At 35.1% G+C, this 21,120-nt stretch overlaps 1 protein-coding gene across 41 annotated transcripts in view; it reads right to left on the bottom strand.

The window, feature by feature from the left end:
- The window catches only part of TRDN (triadin), a 414,851-nt gene extending 394,342 nt beyond the window's left edge, over window positions 1–20,509 (bottom strand). For 31 of the 41 annotated variants that reach the window (XM_055534977.1, XM_055534979.1, XM_055534983.1 and 28 more), the window contains exon 1: window positions 20,233–20,508. In XM_055534977.1, coding sequence (XP_055390952.1) covers window positions 20,233–20,254 — 22 coding nt within the window. In that variant the 5' untranslated portion in view covers window positions 20,255–20,508. Of the gene's footprint in view, window positions 1–20,232 lie in introns of all 41 variants that reach the window. The other 10 variants (XM_055535018.1, XM_055535007.1, XM_055535006.1 and 7 more) reach the window with 1 other exon arrangement.
- Window positions 20,510–21,120: the final 611 nt, after the last annotated feature.

Below are 21,120 nucleotides of genomic sequence, written 5' to 3'. Positions count from 1 at the left end.
GTCACTGTAAAGACAATGGTGACCTCCTATTTCCAAGTTCAAAAATAGAAGAGGAAATTGTGTTAAATCTTAACAGAAGAGATTTAGGTGAGGACATCTTGACATGAGTATATTATAAAAATAGCTTTCTAAGGAAAAATGTTGAGTACCCTTGAATGGAAATATTTAGCCATAAGATGGATATTCATTTTCTTTGACATTTCTTATAGTATAAGTGTATTTCTGCTTAGGGACAGGAGAAAGACTAGAAGTAGTTTCCAGGCACATAATTTTACAACATGAATAACTCTTGTAGTTCAACATGAAATTGTTTGAAATGACCTTGAAAACTGTTTCAACTCTACTTTCTCACAATTCTCACTATTTTATCATTATAATATACTTTCTCATCACAAAAATACAATCAATAACTGAATTCAGCATAAGGATAAAATTAGATGCACTGAATAACAAGGAAAAGTGATACATTTGGTGAACAGTGACCTAAAATAAGTATGAAAGGCAACTGTATCATCCTTCACTTCAGGAGATATTAGAAAAATGTTAGACTCATACAGTTTAAACACATGTGTGCTAGAAAAAACACTCATGATTTGGGGATGGTCAAGTGATACCAGAATCAACACTAAGAAAGTCTCAATCTACATTTATACCAGGAATCATTTTTAATTCCAATTGAAATAAACTTAGAGATTCCTAGCAGTTTAATGAATAAATGTATTTAAATATATTTTTGCAAGTTTTAGGTTTCTTAATTATTATAAGGAATTCAAAACCTATCATCTTAAAGAGAAAACATAATCTCCTTCAGCATTAATCAATTAATGTCATCAACATTATTAATCAGCTATTTGATCTGCTTAAAACCTCATTTATTCAGATTGAAACTTTTTAAAAAGGTTAAGCACAGAGACAGTCTACAGTGCATTATAAAGAGATATGTGTTCGATCATTTTGAAAGTGTGAAGCCTAAAACCAAATACTGAATGATATTCAATGAATGTAAATTGATAATAATTACTAATTTTTAAGTGTTCAAAAGCATTTAAATAAAAGTTCATGCAATTTGTATCCCTTTGCAAAATCTAAGTCATCATAAGCAACAGAGAAATATCATTTAAGGGTGAAAAAACTCTTTTTAAGATTTGTCAGAAACTAAACTATTTACTACTACAAACATAATAAACATGAGTTGGATGGCATACAAGTAACCCAGAATTATGAATATTTCTTGTTATAAAGACTCCTATATATCCCTTAAAGAGTCATATGAAAAACAAGTTTTAAAAAATGTTCTTCCTCATTCTAGTCCTCTCTCTCAGGATACCCATTGGTTTATTCAGTTTAGCTGAAAATTAGTTACTAAGACCAAAAGCAGAGTTTTTCCCTAATCATCCCTTGAAATGCTCTAGATCTTTTTATGCAAAGTGAGATCCAGGTACAAGCAGAATCCTCATCAACTGGAGCATGTTAGAAATGCAGATTCTTAGGCCTCATCTCATCCTTACAGAGTCAGAATTAGCCTTTTAATAAGATCCTCAAGTGACTCATGCGCATATCAAAGTTTGGGAAGCACTGGCTTAGGTGTGTATAAATCACTTCAAACTCTCCACCATTCAAAGGACATACTACTTTTACCATGGGACAATACTTAGTTATCTTTTAAAATAACCTCATGTTGATCCTTTTAATATTAATGCAAAGATAAATGAAAAATTTAGAAAAATAAGGTAGACTTACAAAATTATTCTAAAATAATTATTTTCTGCGGACCTTAAGCTACTATTTTAAATAAATGTTGTAAATACATTTATCAAAGAATATCAATCATGAAATCATAACTTTTTATGATACAGTTACCAAATACTTTCTCTTAGTGCTTTATTCATAGTGTCGTATGGTCTAGGAACTCGATATTAATTAAAACTTTAAATTCACATTTTATTCTCTGCATCACAAGATAAATACATGTATGCATGTGTGCATGTGCACATGCTAAATTGCTTCAATCATGTCTGACTCTTTGAGACCCTATGGACTGTAGCCTGCCAGGCTCCTCTGTTCATGGAGTTCTCCAGGCAAGAATACCAGAGTGGGTTGCCATGCCCACTCCAGGGGATCTTCCTGACCCAGAGATCAAACCCGCACCTCCTGCACCTCCTGCACAGCAGACAGATTTGTTTACTGCTGAGCCACTAGGGAAGTCCAAATGCATGTATAGTTTGTATTTTTTCATATGAATTTATACTGCATAAATTCTGTATAAATATTACACATTTATGGTTTCTTATCGCCTACAATTTGACTTTGAAGTTGCTTTCTTTCCTTTCTAAAAATTGTCCTTTAATATTTATCAACAAAGATATAACCCTTTAATGGACATTCAGTTTCTTCAGGTCAAACTAAGGAAACTTTGCTTTCCTGGAAATCTAATTTTGCTTACTTAGTTCCAAGTTTTACTTTCCTAACTTTTATTCCTTCAAGAAGTTTAATTTCCTCTTTTTTCACATTTTCTTGAATCCCATGATGTGATCACCTCTTTGATGGGTTTTATTTAGAAGATGTTTCAGCACCAAGATTGTGTCAGCAGTTTAAAATCTGCAGAAACTTTATGCAAGGATATGTTAAAAGTCTCAAACAAAAGAAGGAAAGTTTCAAAATCCGAATATAAAAGGAAGACATATTTATTTTAGTTTGAACAGCAAGCAGAGTAACCTCACATCTTTCACCTACCGCAAACAGATCATGTTTAGCTGACATGACTGTGGGTTCCATGAAATTAATCTCTGACCTGAATTTTTTTTTTAACTGCAGCAGTGTCAGCTTTCTATTAATAGGCTTTTATCCAGTGGAAAATGTACATAGCTTCCTGGCGTGTGCAAACCTGGAAAGGTGAAGGATACCCATTCCAAAGAAGGGCAAAGTGTCCTGATTTAAGAACTAAGAAAACATTTTAAAGAAGTTTACTTTATAATTTTCAAGGCAGTGTGGAAAATATGTATTACATTTTCTGCGTAGGCAACTAAACACGTATATGCAAGTGCTATTGATTATAGAAAAGTCACAGTTTGTGTTTCAGAAATAGGGTAGAATTGAATGGAAGCAGACTGTAGAGCTTTTAAGAAGAAATAAATATTGCCCCTCTTTCCTATGATTTTCAATTACCCATTTCTGAAAAACATGGACCAAAATGAAGTGCCTCTCTAAAGTTGCTGATTATTAGAAGGAAAGTTATTACTGACTAGGAAACTCCATTTATTGGAAGAAAAGTCAGCATGCATTTCTACAGAAAGACCAACCTAGCTAGTCATTAATCTATGTTAATTGTCCCAATAATGAACTCTGTCACCTTGAGAGGATGACTCCTTTTCAGTCTCAGGTTTCTTATACAAATGGGAGACCTATTTATTTAAAACGGTGACTTTGTAAAAAATTTCGGTGGAAAAATTTTGCAGTTATTCTATGTCAAATTTTTGTGAGGATTCTGAAAATGTGTCTCTTAGTGCACAACTAAGAGTTGCAGATATCAGACAAACATTGGCATATCAAGTTTCTGCTGCTGCCATAACAAATTACCACAAACTCAGTGGCTTAAAATAATACAAATTTATTATCTTAGGGTTCTGTGGTGCAAAAGTCCACAGGGAATCTCCAGGGACTAACATCTAGGCATTTTCAGGGCTACGCTCCTTTCTGGAGACTCTAAGGGAAAGAATTCATCTCCTTACACTTTCTGACTTCTGCAGGCTACCACATCCCTTGGCTCATGGCCTCTTCCTCCATCTTGAAAGCCAACAGTGGCTGGTCAAGTCCTGACATCACATATTCCTCTGACCACAACCAGGAGAAAACTCTCCATTTTTAAGGACTCATATGTTTAGATCAGACCCACCCAGTTAATATAAAATAATCTCTTCATCTCTAGGTGTAATTTACTCACACCTGCAAATTCTCTTTTGCCATATTCACAGGTTCTGGGGATTAGGGAGTGGATGTTTTTGAGGACCGTTATTTTGCATTCCATAAATAATATTCTCTCTGTATCCACAGACATTTTGTGAGCACTTCTCAATATGAAGTGTTTAGGCCTGCTCAGTAGAGCAAAGTATTTTTGAGGATCTTAAACATGGAAATTTGCTTAAATTTGCTGGCCCACAATCAGGACATCCTTTAAGCACTATAACCAAAATAAAAAAAATGTTCACTCCCATTTGCAAAATCTCCAAATTGGGTGATAATTGAGAATTTGTTCAGAGTATATTAAGAGGAGGAATTTCTTCTGTTCCTTTGCATTCTTCTTCTTCCTTTTTTCCATAAGCATACCTCCAGTGACTAGAACATGTTAAAATAGTTAACATTTCTTTAATATTTTTGAAAAAAAGAATGAATATGTGGATAAATGAATAAACCTGAGGTTAACAATTGTACAATTGCTGAATATCATGTTGAACCTGGAAAAAACAACTCTAACACTGAATGTGTTATCCTTATTCCATAGACAAATATAGTATGGATTTAATACTGTAGTCATGTATTAGAGATGCATTAGAGATCAGATTACATAGAATATTATACAGTATATCTGTTATCTGTTGCTGTATAACAAAATATCCCAAGTGGCCTAAAACAACTATAATTATTTACTTGGCTCTGAAATCTGCAAAATCAGTGGGGTATGGCATGCCTCTGTTGCACAAGTGTTCAGATGAGGTTGGCTCATCTTGACACTGGAGGATCCATTTTGAAGATACCACTCTTACATGGCTGGAAATATTAGTGCTGGCTGTTGTCTGGAAGCTCAGCTGGGTTTATTGGCCAAAGGCCTTGTTCCTCTCTTGTTTCTTGTGCCTCGCCCTGGAGCGCTTGAATTTTTTTATAGCATGACTTTAAAAGTAGATATCCCAAGAAAGCAAGATGGACATGCCTGGCACTTTTAGGATCTATCCTTGGAAATCATATAGCATCACTTTCCTTATATTTTACTTGCTGAGGCTGTTACACAGGTTTGTTTAGGTTCAAGAGGAGGGAAAGTAGACCTAAGTTTTCAGTGGAAGAAGAATCAAGATATCAAGATTTCATCATAAAAAAACATATATGTGGTGGTATACCACACAAACTGCTCCTGCCACTTGTGAAAAATAAAATGGGACAAATATAGGGTTCCAAGTATGAAATGATGGGAGCTTAAATTAAAGCAAGAAAAATGGGGATAAAGGGGAAAAGATGGAATAAAGAAATGAAGAATGCAAAGGTTAGAGACAGAGCATACGGGAAAAAAAAAAAAACAACAACAAAAAAAACAAGCAAAATTCTGTATGGTCAGAGGAAAAGCTGATTGACAAAAAGTAAGTTTCAGTAGGCATATATTGGACTATTGGGCTCCATACACCTTCACTGTTTTCCAGACAAATAGCTCTAACTTTCTTTGATTTTTTCCCCCATCTCTATTCTTTAGATTTCATAATCAATGAGAAGAATTTTATTATTGCACATAAGGCTTCCCCAGTGGCTCAGAGGTGAAGAATCTGCCTGCAATGCAGGAGGAGCAGGAGATGCTGGTTCCATCCCGGGGTCAGGAAGATCCCTTGGAGGAGGAGATGGCAACCCGCTCCAGTATTCTTGATGAAAAATACAAACAGACAAAGAAGCCTGATGGGCTACAGTCCATAGGGTCACAAAGAGTCAGACACGACTAAGTGACCACACACATTGCACAGCTAGGGCTTCCCAAGCGACACAAGGCTAAAGAATCCGCCTGTCAATGTGGGAAACGAAAAGAGATGTGGGTTTGACCCCTGGGTCAGGAAGATCTAGGAATACTGGATTCAGTATTCTTGCCTGGAAAATTCCATGGACAGAGGAGCCTGGCAGGCTACAGTCCATGGAGTCTCAAAGAGTGGACACAACTCAGCTCACACACATTGCACATAAACACAAATTTATCATAAGAATCCTCAGCTATAGAGTATTAATTTTAAGCCTCTACACGATATGCATGATTTATGATTTATATATTTATTTTTAACATAAATGGAAATAGAGAGGAACTTGGCTTAAAAGTCTGTATTTAATTAACTAGGAAGGGAGTTCTCAAGCTTTAGAATGTGTCAGAATCATTGGAAAGGATTATTAGAACATAGATTGCAATTCTCTAATCTCAAAGTTTATGATTCAGAAAATATGGGGTATATACCTATTACTAACTTAATTAGAAAGGTAGATCTTTCTAATGAGTACTTTGATGATGGTGATGCCTCTGGCTGCTGGTCTGGTGACCACACTTTGAAAGATACTGATTTAAGATACTGCAACTTATTTGGAATTTTTCCAGTTATATCCACAAAGCTTATATGCATTCTTACATTTTGATTAAAAATAAACTGAAATTAAAAACTGAGTTGAAAAACCAAAAAAAAATTGTCCATCATACTCATGACTCATAATTTTTCACAAATAGAAAATTTTCACATTCATTTCTAGAGGTAGTAAAATGTTAGTTTTCCAGTAGTCATGTACAGATGTGAAAGCTGGACCATAAAGAAGGCTGAGCTCTGAAGAATTGATGCTTTTGAACTGTGGTGTTGGAGAAGACTCTTGAAAGTCCCTTGGACTGCACGGAGATCCAACCAGTCCATCCTAAAGAAGGTCAGTCCTGGGTGTTCATTGGAAGGACTGATGCTGAAACTCCAATACTTTGGCCATCTGATATGAAGAGCTGGCTCATTGGAAAAGATCCTGATGCTGGGAAAGACTGAAGGAAGAAGGAGAAGGGAGTGACAGAGGATGAGATGGTTGGATGGCATCACCGATTCAATGGACATTAGTTTGAGCAAACTTCGGAAGATAGTGAAGGACAGAAAAGCCTGGCATGCTGCAGTCCATGGGGTCATAAAGAGCTGGACATGACTGAGTGGCTGAACAACAACAAAATATTAGTTATGAGGGCATAAAATGAGGGTGTCTCTTAATTCTTCTTTTCTCACTCACTGAGGCAGAGTTTGACTTTCTACATCAATGAAATTTACTTCCATGGAATAGGATCATTTTTTTAGGGTTTCAGTTGACAAAATGAACATGAAATGGATAAAATTAACTTTCTGAAGCGGATTTCTGTTAGCAACAGGAGGTCCTGCTTTAAAAGCAGGGAGAGCAGACTAGAAACTTAAGGTGCACCTGAATGTGAACAACAGCAATATCTGAATAAATGTCATTGAAGATGGATTAAAGCTTGTGTTCGTTGAATAGAAAAGTACTAGGTAGGTATCCTAGAAAAAAGGAGCCTGACCACCAAGAATTTGGTCATACTCAGCAGTGCCAGAGAGATCAACATGTAGAACTTGGCGAGGGTGAGTGGTCATCAGACAGATGTTTTCTACATCAGCATAAAGAAAAATAGGAACTCTTTTTTGCTTTTACTAGCCCATCTCCAAGCACAGTGATTGGCAATAAGGAGGCATGATATTTAATAAATATTTACTAAATAATCTATTTTTATGTCAGGTCTAAATGTTAGTTCTTGAGTTGTTGCTTATATAGTCAGATACATTGGGGATTTTTCTTTTTTTTAATTTTATTGAAGAATAGCTGAATTACAATGTTGTGTTAATTACTACTGTGCAACAAAGTGACTCAGTTATACAAATATTCTTTTTCATATTCTTTTCCTTTATGACTTATCACAGCATATTAAATATAGTTTCCTATGCTAAACAGTAGGATCTTGCTGTTAATCCATTCTACACATACCAGTTTGCATCTGCTAATCCCAGATTCCCAATTCTCAGCTCTCTCCCAGCTCTGCCCCCCTTGGCAACCATCAGTCTACTCTCTATGTACATGATTCTGTTTCTATTTCATAGATTCATTTGTGCCATCTTTTTAATTCTACATATAAGTGATAGCATATGATACTTATCTTTCTCTTTCTGATTACTTTACTGAGTATGATCATTTGTAGTGGGATCCATGTTGCTGCAAATGGCATTATTTCATTATTTTTCATGGCTGAGTAGTATTCCACTATATATGTATACCACATTTTTGGGAGATTACTTCTTTATATCTGAGAAGTCCTTATATTCTACTTATTCTCTCCCTGCTCCTCCATATGCCCATCTTAGGCAAGGTTTATTTCTTCTGAAAAACAAGCTGCCACACTTCTAGTAGATGTCCATTGAGGTCATCTTTCTCCATGTTTTTTCAAGTAGCTAATAATTGAATTTAATAAGCTAAATGATAATCTACACAGAATTCATTTGAGTGAACAAGTTGTCTCCTTCATGCCTAATACACCTTTTTATCACACAGTATAATGCCATGGAATGATATGCATTGGAGTAAAACCATAGAATAATAAAACTAAAAAAAGATAAATGATTGCAGCAATATTGCACATAATGGCCCTCAATTTTTAAAAAGTCCACAGGATAAGCAAATTATAACATTCATACAGTGAAATACTGGGCAGCAAGAAGAGTAACATAAAATACAGCTACATACAGGCTTCCCAGGTAGCGCTAGTGGTAAAGAACCCGCCTGCCAATGCAGGGAACGTCAAGAGATATGGGTTTGATCTCTGGGTCAGGAGATTCCCGCAAGAGGAGGGCACGGCAACCCACTCCAATATTCTTGCCTGAAGAATCCCCATGGACAGAGGAGCCTGTTGGGCTACAGTCCATAGGGTTGCAAAGATTAGAACACGACTGAAGTGACTTAGCATACACACACGCAGAGCCACATACAACAAAACAGAAGAGTAATAAAAACAGTGCTGAACTAATGCAGCAGGAAATAGGATAATATATGCTGTGTGGTTTCATTTATGCAAAGAACAAACATGGCAGAATTAAACTATATGATGCTGAAAGATGTAGCAAGAACCATTAACGAGTCAGAATAGTTGTTCCTTATGGGGGAAGATGGAGAATAGAAGTCTTGATTGGGAAGCAAAGTCAGTGAGAATCAGTCTATTTTGGGCAGATGGGAATATGTTTTGGAGGTCATGGAAGTGTTGTTTTCTGATTTGGATGTATGTTTTGTGGATCAACTCCACTAATGTTTAGTAAATGTTATGCAAATATATACATAATGTATGCAGCTTTCTGTGTTTATATTTTTTAAAAGTATTTTAAAGAAAAAATTTAAAACTTTTTAAAATCTGAAATGTCTCATGTTATTTCTTTTAACACTGAAATGATGAGATGGCTGGTCTTTTGAAAATCAATTGGACAGTACCATTCACAAATTTCCACAGCTATCTAATTATCAGGTCACCTGTAGATACTGTTCTTGTGCATTTTGGCTTCTAGATAAGTCTTATATAACAACATAATTTTAAGTGAGTCTCTACATGATTAGAAAACACACTTGACCTTTTGGTAGTGTAGCAAATGATTTAAAAAAAAAAACAACAACACTGGAAGTCCCTAAGTCGACTCCGAATTTAATGCCATAATATAGAGTGACTATCAGGTAAAGAAATTTAATCCACCCTCAAGTTTATAATTTAACTTGTAAAACTATATGAGGCAATTTTGCAAAGTACTGACTTTCAGTTTACCCATCAGGGCTGCTTCCACCTGTGCCTTTCCTCAAATTATGCTGTCACTGCTCAGTTCATTAGCTCAAGGACACAGAAAACAAGCCATCACCTTTCACTGATTTTTCTCAAGGGGGAACTGTGTTATTTCATTTAGTTTGTGAATCTCTTTGACCCTTAAAATTATCATGTTTTAAGGAATTAACACTTCCTAAAAATGATCGTGCTTTTTCTCTTTCTACTATAGAATTAAAAATAGCAAATCAAGACAACCAGACATAGATTTTTTTCAGTAAGAATTTCATTCTATCCCAGTTCAGTCCAGTTCAGTTCAGTTGCTCAGTTGTGTCCGACTCTTTGCAACCCCATGGACTGCAGCACCCCAGGCTTCCCTGTCCATCACCAACTCCCGGAGCTTGCTCAAACTCATGTCCACTGAGCCAGTGATGCCATCCAACCATCTCAACCTCTGTTGTCCCCTTCTCCTCCTGCCTTCAGTCTTTCCCAGCATCAGGGTCATTTCCAAATAACTTTCTAATCATTGAACCAGATGGCTGTCTTTAATATAATAGCTCTTAGTTGGTAACTGACTAAAGACTATTAACAAAACCTTCCTACCAATCCAAATCTTCTACATTGACCTAAAGAATCCTCTGTATAAAACTGGAAGATAATTAAGCCAGGGATTTCTCATAATTGAGTACTTTGATGCTAGCTCCTTCACAATTATTTGGACCTTTCTTCACTTCTGTCTTAGATTCTTGGTTGTTAACTGGGTTGTGGTTTAGCACCGCTTTGGAAAATGTTTGGGATTGTATGTGCAGTCAAAATCATAGTAAGGACAAATATGCTAATTGTCCTGCAATATCTGGGAAAGACTTTTCTGCCCCAAATGTCAGTAAAGTATGTCTTCTCCAGCTTTGATTCCCCAACTTAGAACATGAAGACAAGATATTAACTTAAAGAAAATATATTGAATAATTGTTTGTTAAATAAATTAACTTGAAACTTTTAGCATCAAGGGATGTTGGTGAAAAACTTGGTTATTTGCTTTTCTTTTATGTTGTTATCCTTTTATTAGAAAGATATTTCAAGTTTTAAGTTAAATTCTACTCCTTATGAATAGTGCCTGGTCAACCAAGTCCATCTATTCTCCTGCTTCTCAGTTTTCCCTGATAATCATCTCTCATAACCCTAATTTATTTATTTGTTATATATTAATTTATTTTCTAGTTCTTTCATATATGTAAACTTTGTCTTAAATTTGAGTGACAAGAAAGCAAAAAAATCTATCACACAATTTTTTTTAATTTATAATTTTATCTGTACTTTTACTTTAGGTACCTTAGAATTTCTAAACTTGTATAATATGGTTATCTATACATCTCATCTTTCCTTGAATGCTAGATTAATATATATTTCACATTTCATCCTCAAGCTGAACAAAGTTACTGGAAAAAGCAAATACTCAAAATATAAACAAGTAAGTACTTACTATGTAAATGAACATCTTTGGGATGTCAGAAGTTTTGCCCCTCTGCATCCACAGGTGAATTACTGAGTGATGGAACAAAGATAGAATGTTCTGTCCCAAAACACCTGGGTACTGCCAGCCTGTGTCACTCAAAGATAGGGACCCATTCTAGAGTCATTCTAAGCAAGACCTACAAGACATTTCAAATCTAGAGCGTCTGAACAGAAATTCAATAATTAAATCTATCTACTTAATTCAAGAGATAACTGGCAACTTTCAAAACTATTTTTTTGTAATATAACTCTTCCAATTACTATGAACAAAGTCTCCAGAGGGTTCTGTTAACTTATTGCTTTAATTTAGTCATAGCTAGATTAAAGATTCCTGTTTACATATTCTGAACCTTAGACTAAGGATCATGTCCCTTTATCTTTATCTGGAAAAAGGCCTTTCCCTAGCACCTTTAAACCTTCTTGCTTTGCTTCACTGTTTAATTCATTGCCTTCATAGGACGCCTTGGGAAGACCACTGGCATACAACAGTAGTTCTCGCAGTACTGAGCACAACACTGATCATAGAATTAATTTTTATACTTATTTTTCACTATTAATCTGAAGAAACCTGTTCAGTGAGTACCTGTTTGACAGTATTATCTCATTATTTCTTCATGAATTGGAAATAGTGCTCCATAAATACTCAAAGTAGAGTACTTTAGGATCAACAGCAGCAGTGGAGATACGGTGTGAGAACACTTAAATAGGAGGGAAAAACCAGGGATCAAAACAGTTTAAAATAAATCAGGCACGTGAGACATCCAACCTTTTCAATATTACAGCAATAGGGTATCTTAACAAAAATACAGGGTTTTTACCAAATTTCTAAGCCAGGTACCTCTGTACCTTGGTTATCCTAGGGTTTCTTCAAACAGACCACTAATTCTCACCTACCACCCATTCTTTTTTCTTCATCTCTACATTGATCAAACTCACTCTTGATCCCCTTACCCCTTGGCCAGTCATAAGGTGGCCACCTTCACAAAAACAGTGCATGCAATGCAACTGATCAATCAAGAACAGAACATTCATTTTGAAGTTATTTTCAGCAAATTTTGATCTGTGCTCACTAATCATAAGATGCATGAACAATAGCATGACTTGGTTCAACCACCTGAACACTCATCATTCATAAATTCCAACTGAAGTCATATGTTTTAAAATCTGTCCAAACTAGTTTTTCTGTTTCCTGCTTGTTCTTAAATCTACTACATTAGAGCCAGGGACCTTGTGTTATTCTTCTTCACATCCCTATTGTCTGGCATTCAGCCTGATGTGTAATACGTGCTAAAATATCAACTACAACTGACCTTTTGACTTGACCTGCTGCTTTATAAATACACTTATAGGTTGATAATTAATACCATAGATTGTAAATTTTTACTATATTTTGAATGAATTTTGTTTTTCTCTAAATGCAACACCTGATACTTCTGCAGACTTAAATTCACAAGCTTGAAGTTTTACCATCTTAATGGTAACTTATAGATTTTATAGTACACTGTTTTTCCCCAGGCAATTATACTAAGTTAAATAAGAATAACCACAGAAAAAAATAATACTCTGGCACTGAATGTCTAAGAGTAGCATATAATATTTTCCATTTTTGTCTTGACATTGTATCAAATGTCTCCCACAAACAGAAAATTCTTTTAATCACATGATGATTTTATTTTAAAAAGCAAAAATAAAATTTCCAGGGAAACCTAGCTAAAAATGTATTTTGAAAGTTATATAAGTAAGTGGAAACTGATTCTTTCCCATCCACAAGCTCACCAATGCCCTTGAACAAAGTTTTAAATATTAAGAGCTCTTTCCTTGTTTAGTTTTTCTCAACATTTCAGGAATCTGTGTCACAGAGAGGAGAATGATATAATAAATGAGTAGCAAGGATAAAACTGGTCTACCACAGTGAATCTACCATAGTGAGTTCTAGCCTCATGCCATCTAAAAAAAAAAAGTTTCCCCTTTAGGTTACAAGACTGTATCTTTAACTTGTTTAAGGAAAAACCATGTGCCCCAGCCCCTGCCATATAAACTAAGTTAGAAAATATCTGAATGATATATATTTAAATGCAATATTTAAATACTTTGTGATACAGACTCTGAGGTTTATGAGGAAACAGCTCATTTACATACCAAAGGATCTCTCAAAATTGTAACTTCCTTGCGCCTTTGACAGCTTGACTTGGGGCATGGAGATGTGGAGATGTTTGATGTTTAGAGAGCATATCTTGTACAGAGAGAAGCAGGACTTCATTCATTACACATTTGCCAAGGATATTCTTTTTAACTTCCTTTGAAGATGGAAAATACTGTCTTTTTGGACCAGGAAGTTCATCTATCTCTGCATAACCCTCACTTGGGGCAATACGTGTTTATGTGACATTCAAATAAGCACGTCCTATCAGACATTATGCATGGGACTCACATTATCAAGAGAAAATGGGAAATAGGGAGAGCAAAAAACTTTGACAGATCTTCTTAGAACTTTAAGTTGAACAAAACCCAAACTCCATCAACTTAGAATTATTGTATAATGTTAATACATAGTTACAGATGAAGCTTTTCCCCCTAATTAGTTCTTTTTAACTGTGTTACTTTAAATAATATGCATTTTAAAAAATACATTAAGCATGTCCCCAAAGGGTTTTTTTTTAATCTGAAGGAAGAAAAGAAAATAATAAAACTTTAAACTCTGTAACTATAAAACTAAAAGCTTGGCTGGAATATCTAAACCATCTATGCATTCTCTTTCATATTGATATATTCAACCCAAAGGTCAATGTAGACGATTTTAAAATTGCTTAGTCGCACTGCTTTAAGTTTCTTTCATATTAAATATTGTTAACTGATTAAAAATTAATATAAACAGCACTGAAGACTTTAACTCTCTAAGGATTCCTAAGCTTTTAGAATAATAGCTAGAATAGCCTCAATTCACTTTTGCATTGTAAAAGTAGCATGATTTTTAAATTATAGTCACAATGATGAGCAAAAATAAATAGGAAAAATTAAGAAGCATTTAAGCTGACAGAATATTTTTCCATGAGTACTGTGAGCTTGCAGGCAGGGGAGAAGAGTCAGTACCATAAATAATAACACAAGCCACAAAGAAAAGCTTCTTAATGAAACCCAACTAGGGCTGACACTACAAAGATGTGTTTTCTGTGTACTTTCACTACCAATTTTACAGATTCTTGTATCATAGATGGTTTGAACAACCGAAAAAAGTGTAATTCTCCAATGAGCACAATCTTGTAAAAAGCTGGAAAATTTCCTCTGGTCATATTAGTCACTACTAACCAAGGTTAACTAATCAGGTATGGCACCTCCGCATCCTCCCAGACCACCTAAGGTTAAGTAGTGGACCTAGGGCTTAAACAGCATTTCTGACTTGAAACTCCACACACTTCCTACTCTATCACACTGCCTTTAATGTTTTAATGATGCCCTCCCTCAGCTCTGTACTGCTTTTCTCTCTGATTTTTTACTGAACTGTTAATATATAGGCCACTGTTTTTCACAGTCTGCTTTTCTTCTCTTTTCTAAATTCAATTTGAACAATAGATAGAGATATTTAGTCAGGTCTTTGTGATATCTGCCTTTCAGAATGTCTGTAATATTTAAAAGACATAGCCACACAAGACTTTGACATTCCCTGACAATAAATATGATGTTCCTGACCATCGTATTTTTAGGACTATTTTTTCTTGCATCATATTGATCCTGGCTTTTAATCTCTTCTCAGGTTTTCACGTGGACCATCTCAAAAATGATCTGTGGCTAACTAAAGTCTCTCATTAATGTCACTAATAATACCAAGAAATGTTATGAAACTAAGCAAAAGATTTCCATATTATAACAAACATTTCTGAAAATCATTATTTCCTGGTATGTTGTTATAAATATAAAGGAGATCTCTGGACACTTCTCTCTAATATGAGCAGTTTTGGTTTCCATTTCAATACCTACAAGTTGTTCAATTAGAGAGTGAGTTGCACTTATGAATAAATTTGGTGGCCAAGAGAGTCACTGACCTTATATTTACTAAAAACTTTTGTTTTCTTAAATTTATTTACTAAAAACATCAGTTCTTTTGTTTCTAATTCTTTATTATAGAGAAGCTTAAATATTTACAAAAGTAGACAGAATATTATAACGAAACCCTATGTACCCTTCATCAGTCCCAATGTAATTAATTCATGGCCAATCCCTACCACACTAACAACTCATCTATTTTCTTCTCTGGCATATTATGTAGAAACAAATTTGAAATATTATGTCATCTCATCCATATTTGAGAATGTGTATCTTGTAGGGAGTCAAATATGACTTGGAGACTGAATAACAACAATCTCCAAATAATATGTAGTTTGAAAACATAACCACAATATTATTAATCCCACCATAAATGTGATGATTTATTAGTATCATCTAAAATGCAGCATCTATCAAATTTCCAGTTATTTCATAGATTTTTTTAAGTTTGTTTGAATCATGATCTAATAATCATGATCTACGCTTTGTGATGTGTTGCTCTGTTTTTACATTTTTTTCAATCTATAGGCTTCCTTGGTATCTCTTTATGGTCCTAGTAACTTACTTGAAGGTTATTTGTGGTGTAGAGGTTACCACAGCCTGGATTGTGCTGACTGCATAATATGATGCTGTTTGTAACATATTCCTTATTCTTTTATTTCTTGAAAATTCAAGGTTATATTATTTTTCTTTCATTGGTTTTCTTTTCTATTTTTCTTTTGCTTTTTTCCCCCCTGTTTTTAGTAGGAAGAGTCAGTTCTAGATATCGTTTTAATGGTTGGTTATGTTTTGCCTTATATTTCACCAACAATTTCCCTTTTTGTGGCTTCCAGACTTTTTTATCCATGGGTCTTTGCAGTGCCCTCTAGTGCTACAAAATGAAAAAAAATCTAACCTTCAATTAAAGGATCTAAGAACAGTTCTTTTTATTTCACTGTACCTCTTACGATCACGGTCCTCCTCTTCTGCGTGTACTGCCTTGTCAATGACAATTTTAAAATGTGTTCCTGGAGCTAAAAATGATATTCTGTAGGTGGCGCATTGCTTTTCTTGATCAGGAGAACATAACCCAGAACAGATTAAGCTTTGAACCTAGTGCTTCCTCTTCCTCCTTTCCCACACCCAAGTCATCTCCCCTTAGGTCTCCTTTCCCGCCCAGGAATCATCTCCACTCCTGGGTTTGGCGAGATAAACATAGACATGATGTAGGTTGCATCTTCTCATCTTAATTCCACCATCTGTTACTCTGGATAATATAACTTGTGTGCGTAGTTGTTAAACATTCTGGCTGTGAATTTTTTTTTTTTTTCTTGAGCTCATCAATGGGTACTCTTGTGTTAAATCAGTGCAGCACATAAAATAAATGGCCATTTTTGCTCTAAATTTGGATCATCAAATCCTCTCAAATGTTTGTTACAGAGCAGTAAAATGTGGTTCAACTAATAGTAAGGGAAGAATTCCGTACATAGTACAAAAACCCTTCTGAACCCTGAAGTTGTATGAAGTTCAGAAGTTGAGAGAGTCTGACAAAAACTTGTAAAAAGAGAATTTCCTGTAACTAACTCTTCTAGCAAATGCTAATTTAATTGTATATAGGATGTCTACCAAGTTGAATTTATTGCACAAAATTTATATTTTCCTATATTTTTAGGGTGCTTGGACCCAGAGATTCAATTATATGAATATTATCATAAAACATAATTTGACATTTATTAGCTAACTGGAAAATTGAAAACATTACATACTTTACTTTTTTAAAAGTCTTCATCATTTCAACACAGTCATTAAGAATTAACTAAATTTTACTTTGTTATCAAAACCACTCAAAAATTCTTTTTACCTTTTGAGTGATACATACTGTCATGTAGATGCTGAAATTACTAGTTGAAAGTTCATATGAACCTCAGAAGGCAGAGCTAACTTTGGCACTTGTCTAGGAATAACTGGGCCTCTGGAAAGAAGGTACAAGGCTATTTATAATTCTAAATCTTAGTGCTGTTTGGAGTCTGGAGCTATACCTAACCAATGTAGTGGGGCTCAAACAAGACCAGGGGTCTAGTACAGGTTCCTCTTAACCTCTAAATTAACATCAGGCTAAGTATTAGTCTCACATAACAAAAGGAAGTATTCAACATGACTCTGGAGTCAGAGGTCTGGGTGTGAGTCCTAGCTACAATGTATATAGCTGTGTGAATTTAGGCAAATTTCTAACCTCTCTAAATCTTAGCTTCCTATGCTATAAATAGCAATGATAAAAAGTATCTATCTCATTTTGCTGTCCTGAGGTTTAAATGCTCATTATTACAAGCTTAATATCTGACAAATAACGTCTTTTGGATAAGTGAGTTGTTATTATCATTATCATTATTTTTATTAATTTATCATAGCTAGAATCAAATATATTGTTTCCCTAATGTCCTTTGAGGTTCAAATTTGTTCTAATTTTAGTTCTACTCTATTGCTCTGTACCTGAAATACAATTCCATATCTAAAATTACTTCCTTTCTTCTGTCAGTTGAAATAATCCAGTTTAGGACATGCAGTGATGATCTATGTGAGGAACTCAGTAAGGTGCACAGATAAGTCATGCATTATAGCTGAGTAAGTACCACAAAAAACATGAACACTATTCTCAGACCTCCCCCAATTACCAGTGACCACAAGAGAGTCGTATAATATCCATGACCTTCAGTTTTACAAAAACTGAGGTGAGGACAGTGGCCTTAAGCTTCTAAGGAGCTAATCCAGCTCTGTCTTGAGTGCTACAAGATGTTCGTTTACTTTGTGATCAGTGGATGGGAAAAATAATCAGTAGATGTCTAAGACTACTAATGAAGTGCTTACATTTCAATAATGTGTCCAAAGTGGCGGCAAAAGAACTATAACAGATGAGAGGAAAGACTATTTCAGGTTGATGGAACAACCTGTACCAAGGCTCTGGCACAAAAGTACACCTTTTATAAAAGACTGAAGGAAGGCTACTGTGGCTGGGGCACAAAAAGTGAGAATCATGAAGACAAAATAAAAGGAGTGTAGTAGAGCAGCAGGCAAGATGCTTTGTATGGCCACAGAGAATGACTGTGCTCCTCACCTTAAAAGGTAAGCTCATCTGAGATGTCAGTCTAATTATCAGTTGAGAAATATGATTAATAAGGCATTCCAAAAAAGGAAAAAAGTACATAACTAATCCCTGAAGTTGAAATGACAAAGATCCTATGAACGGTTAAAGCCGGAGTACAGGAAATGTCCATCATCTAAGACCTAGATGGTATTTTTATATTTTTAATTCATTATTAATTCAATGATTTTTTACAGGTGACAAGAGGTCTTCTAAGAACCCCTTAAATTCTCCACGGGGAGAAGACAGAAACATAAGTTCTATTTTATAATCAGGAATTTTCCTATAAAAATGTTTATTAATCAAGAGCAAAAAGCCTAGGGAGCATAATTCACAGGCCAGCAAAAAATGTTTCGGCCAAGTGACCCTGAATCAGTTGGCCGTTTACAACCCATACAGAGGAAGGGAAACATATTCACAGGTATTTAACAACTTGTGCAAGGCTAAGTGAGACATTTCTATAGATGGATGTCTTGAAGACAATCTAAAGGTCACATGATGCAGAATATCTAAGGAATACGAAAAAATGCTATTTATATTGAGCTAGCAAATTCTACACTAAAATTGGTAAAGCGTAAATTTGATATCTTCGTAGAGAAATGAAAAAACATGAACTAGATTTAAGGGAGCTGACTTCTAATCTTGGCAATGCTATGGTTTTCAGCAAGTCTCCAAACATTTGAGTCACAGTTTCTCTGTCTGAAAAATGGAGATAATAATGCCAACTTAATTGAGTTGTGTGAGGTACAAATAAGTACATAAAGTCCGGAGCAAAACGCCTGATACATAGAAATCTCTCAGTAATTATTTCTATTAGTTTGGGGTGCTAAACTAAATTTGTTAGTGGAAGGTGAAAGTAAGACAATTCTCCTTATAAATACTGACTGGAAGTCTTAAACTCTGTAATCACTCTGTGCCCATACTAATGTCTGCCCAAAGATCCAAAACCACACATTCTCTTTTTCAGTTGTCTGATGGAAAACAAACCAGCTCAGCATTGGACTTGGAAGCTGTGAAGAGCACCACCTGTCTGATTTTTGCTTACAGCTGTCAGAAGCAAATTTTAGACCCACCTCCTGAATTTTTACCCCAACTAGAACTGGATTGTGTCTGTATTCAAAATGCTTTAGGCTGTTTTAAAGAACCTTTTATACATTTATAATATATATATATTATATATATATATACATGTATACACATATTTTGCATACATTCTATTTGAGTGAAATGATTGCTATCATCGTTGAATAATAAAGAGGTTTTAAATTGTGACATATACCTTTTCAGAATAAGCATTAAAACAGAAAATATTGACTTTCATATAGAATTTATCACATAGAAGTAAAAGACATGAGTGTATGAAAAGAATCAGAAGCAAAAGCTTAATTACTTTATTTTTAGAATCATACTGATCTACAGTGATTTTGTCCAATTCCAAACCTTTTCTCTGAATACCCCCCCATATATACACAATTTTTAGGTATATAAATCTTATATATGTGTGTGTGTGTATTTATATACTTGAGTTAGAAAGGAAAAACAAATTTAAGATCTCCAAGTTGACATATCATAAAGTAAAAATGGTCAAAATCAATTTTCTAAGTTTAAACATTAAGTGCAACATTTTAAGTTCATTGTGGTCTCTAGCCTTGCACCCAAACCTTGTCATTTTTGCTAGGTAAGATATTGGCCCTAACATTAGATGACCATAGCTATTTATAGAGGTGTGGGTGATAACTGTTAACTAGTGGGAACTTTGGCATCACAGAGAACAGTTTCCACATGCAAAATTTCACAGAAATCTCTTTTTACTTCCCAACACAGAGACCTGCCAGTTTAGGAGACTTCTCAGCTCCCAAATCCAGTTCTCTGATCCCATATAGAATCACTGATCAAGATAACTCTCTAAAAGCAACATTCTAAGAGGACACATTGACCATCAATGGGACTGTCAATTTCTACCTTTTTTTACCCCATAGTTGATGCTATTGGAAAATGCTAGCAATACCTTCAGCCGTGATCTCAGTCATGGTGGTTGGAGAAAGAAAAAGGCAGGCAAGAATTCCGGTCAAGTGGCACTTTGCAGAATACTTTAGGACTGGAGAACTCTGATAGGGGGCTCTGTGTGAAAGCGTGAGGTCTCTTCCTTTTCCTGGCTGTTCCTGCTGCTCTTTTGTTGTCCTGTTGAACTTTGTCTCTTCTCTGCAGAGTTCTCCCCCTGGAAACAACCTGAGCCCTTTCCAGGCAGCACTTGTGGCTCAGGCAGAAGTATCAGCTTCGAATAAAAATAGCTTCATCTCCCTAGGACTCTTCAGCACTTTTTTTTTTTTTTTTTTGGCACTCTAGAGGAACACACACATACACACACACACACACACACACACACACACACACACACACACCAGTTCACTAGTCCCAAAGGGAGACAGGCCAAAAAAAAAAAAGGCAAAGGAACCAAAAGTACTGCCTAAGCCCCCGCAGTTTCCCTAAGATAATTACGGATTTGGGGATCTATGTCAGAAAACATAAAATAAAGAGTTGGAAGTAATCTTATCCGTAATAGCTCAGATTTATTCTTAGTGCCCTTAATGCTCAGAACATTCCTCATCCCCTTATTTGGTGTGGGAGGGTCCTGTAATGTCTACCAGGAGTAAAGGGGAGGGTAGTCTTGTCATTTTCTCCAAGTTGTTTCCTTATTGGTCTAAATCCACTTAGCAAAAGCAGTTATTTATATAGCGCTACACTTGAAGTTGCAACCATTAAATCCTGAAGGTTTCTTGTAGGAGATTAAGATTTTCCAAACACTGGCCAATCAGAAATATGTAATGAAAAGTTGTATTGACACTTGAGAACTGATGAATTACTAAATATTTCATTCTTTTCAATACTTTCATGA

The sequence above is a fragment of the Bubalus kerabau genome, chromosome 9 (genome assembly GCF_029407905.1).
Source record: "Bubalus kerabau isolate K-KA32 ecotype Philippines breed swamp buffalo chromosome 9, PCC_UOA_SB_1v2, whole genome shotgun sequence".
Classification (NCBI taxonomy): Eukaryota; Metazoa; Chordata; class Mammalia; order Artiodactyla; family Bovidae; genus Bubalus; species Bubalus kerabau.
The sequence above is the reverse complement of the archived record's forward strand: the minus strand, read 5'-3'. Positions and strand labels throughout refer to the sequence as shown.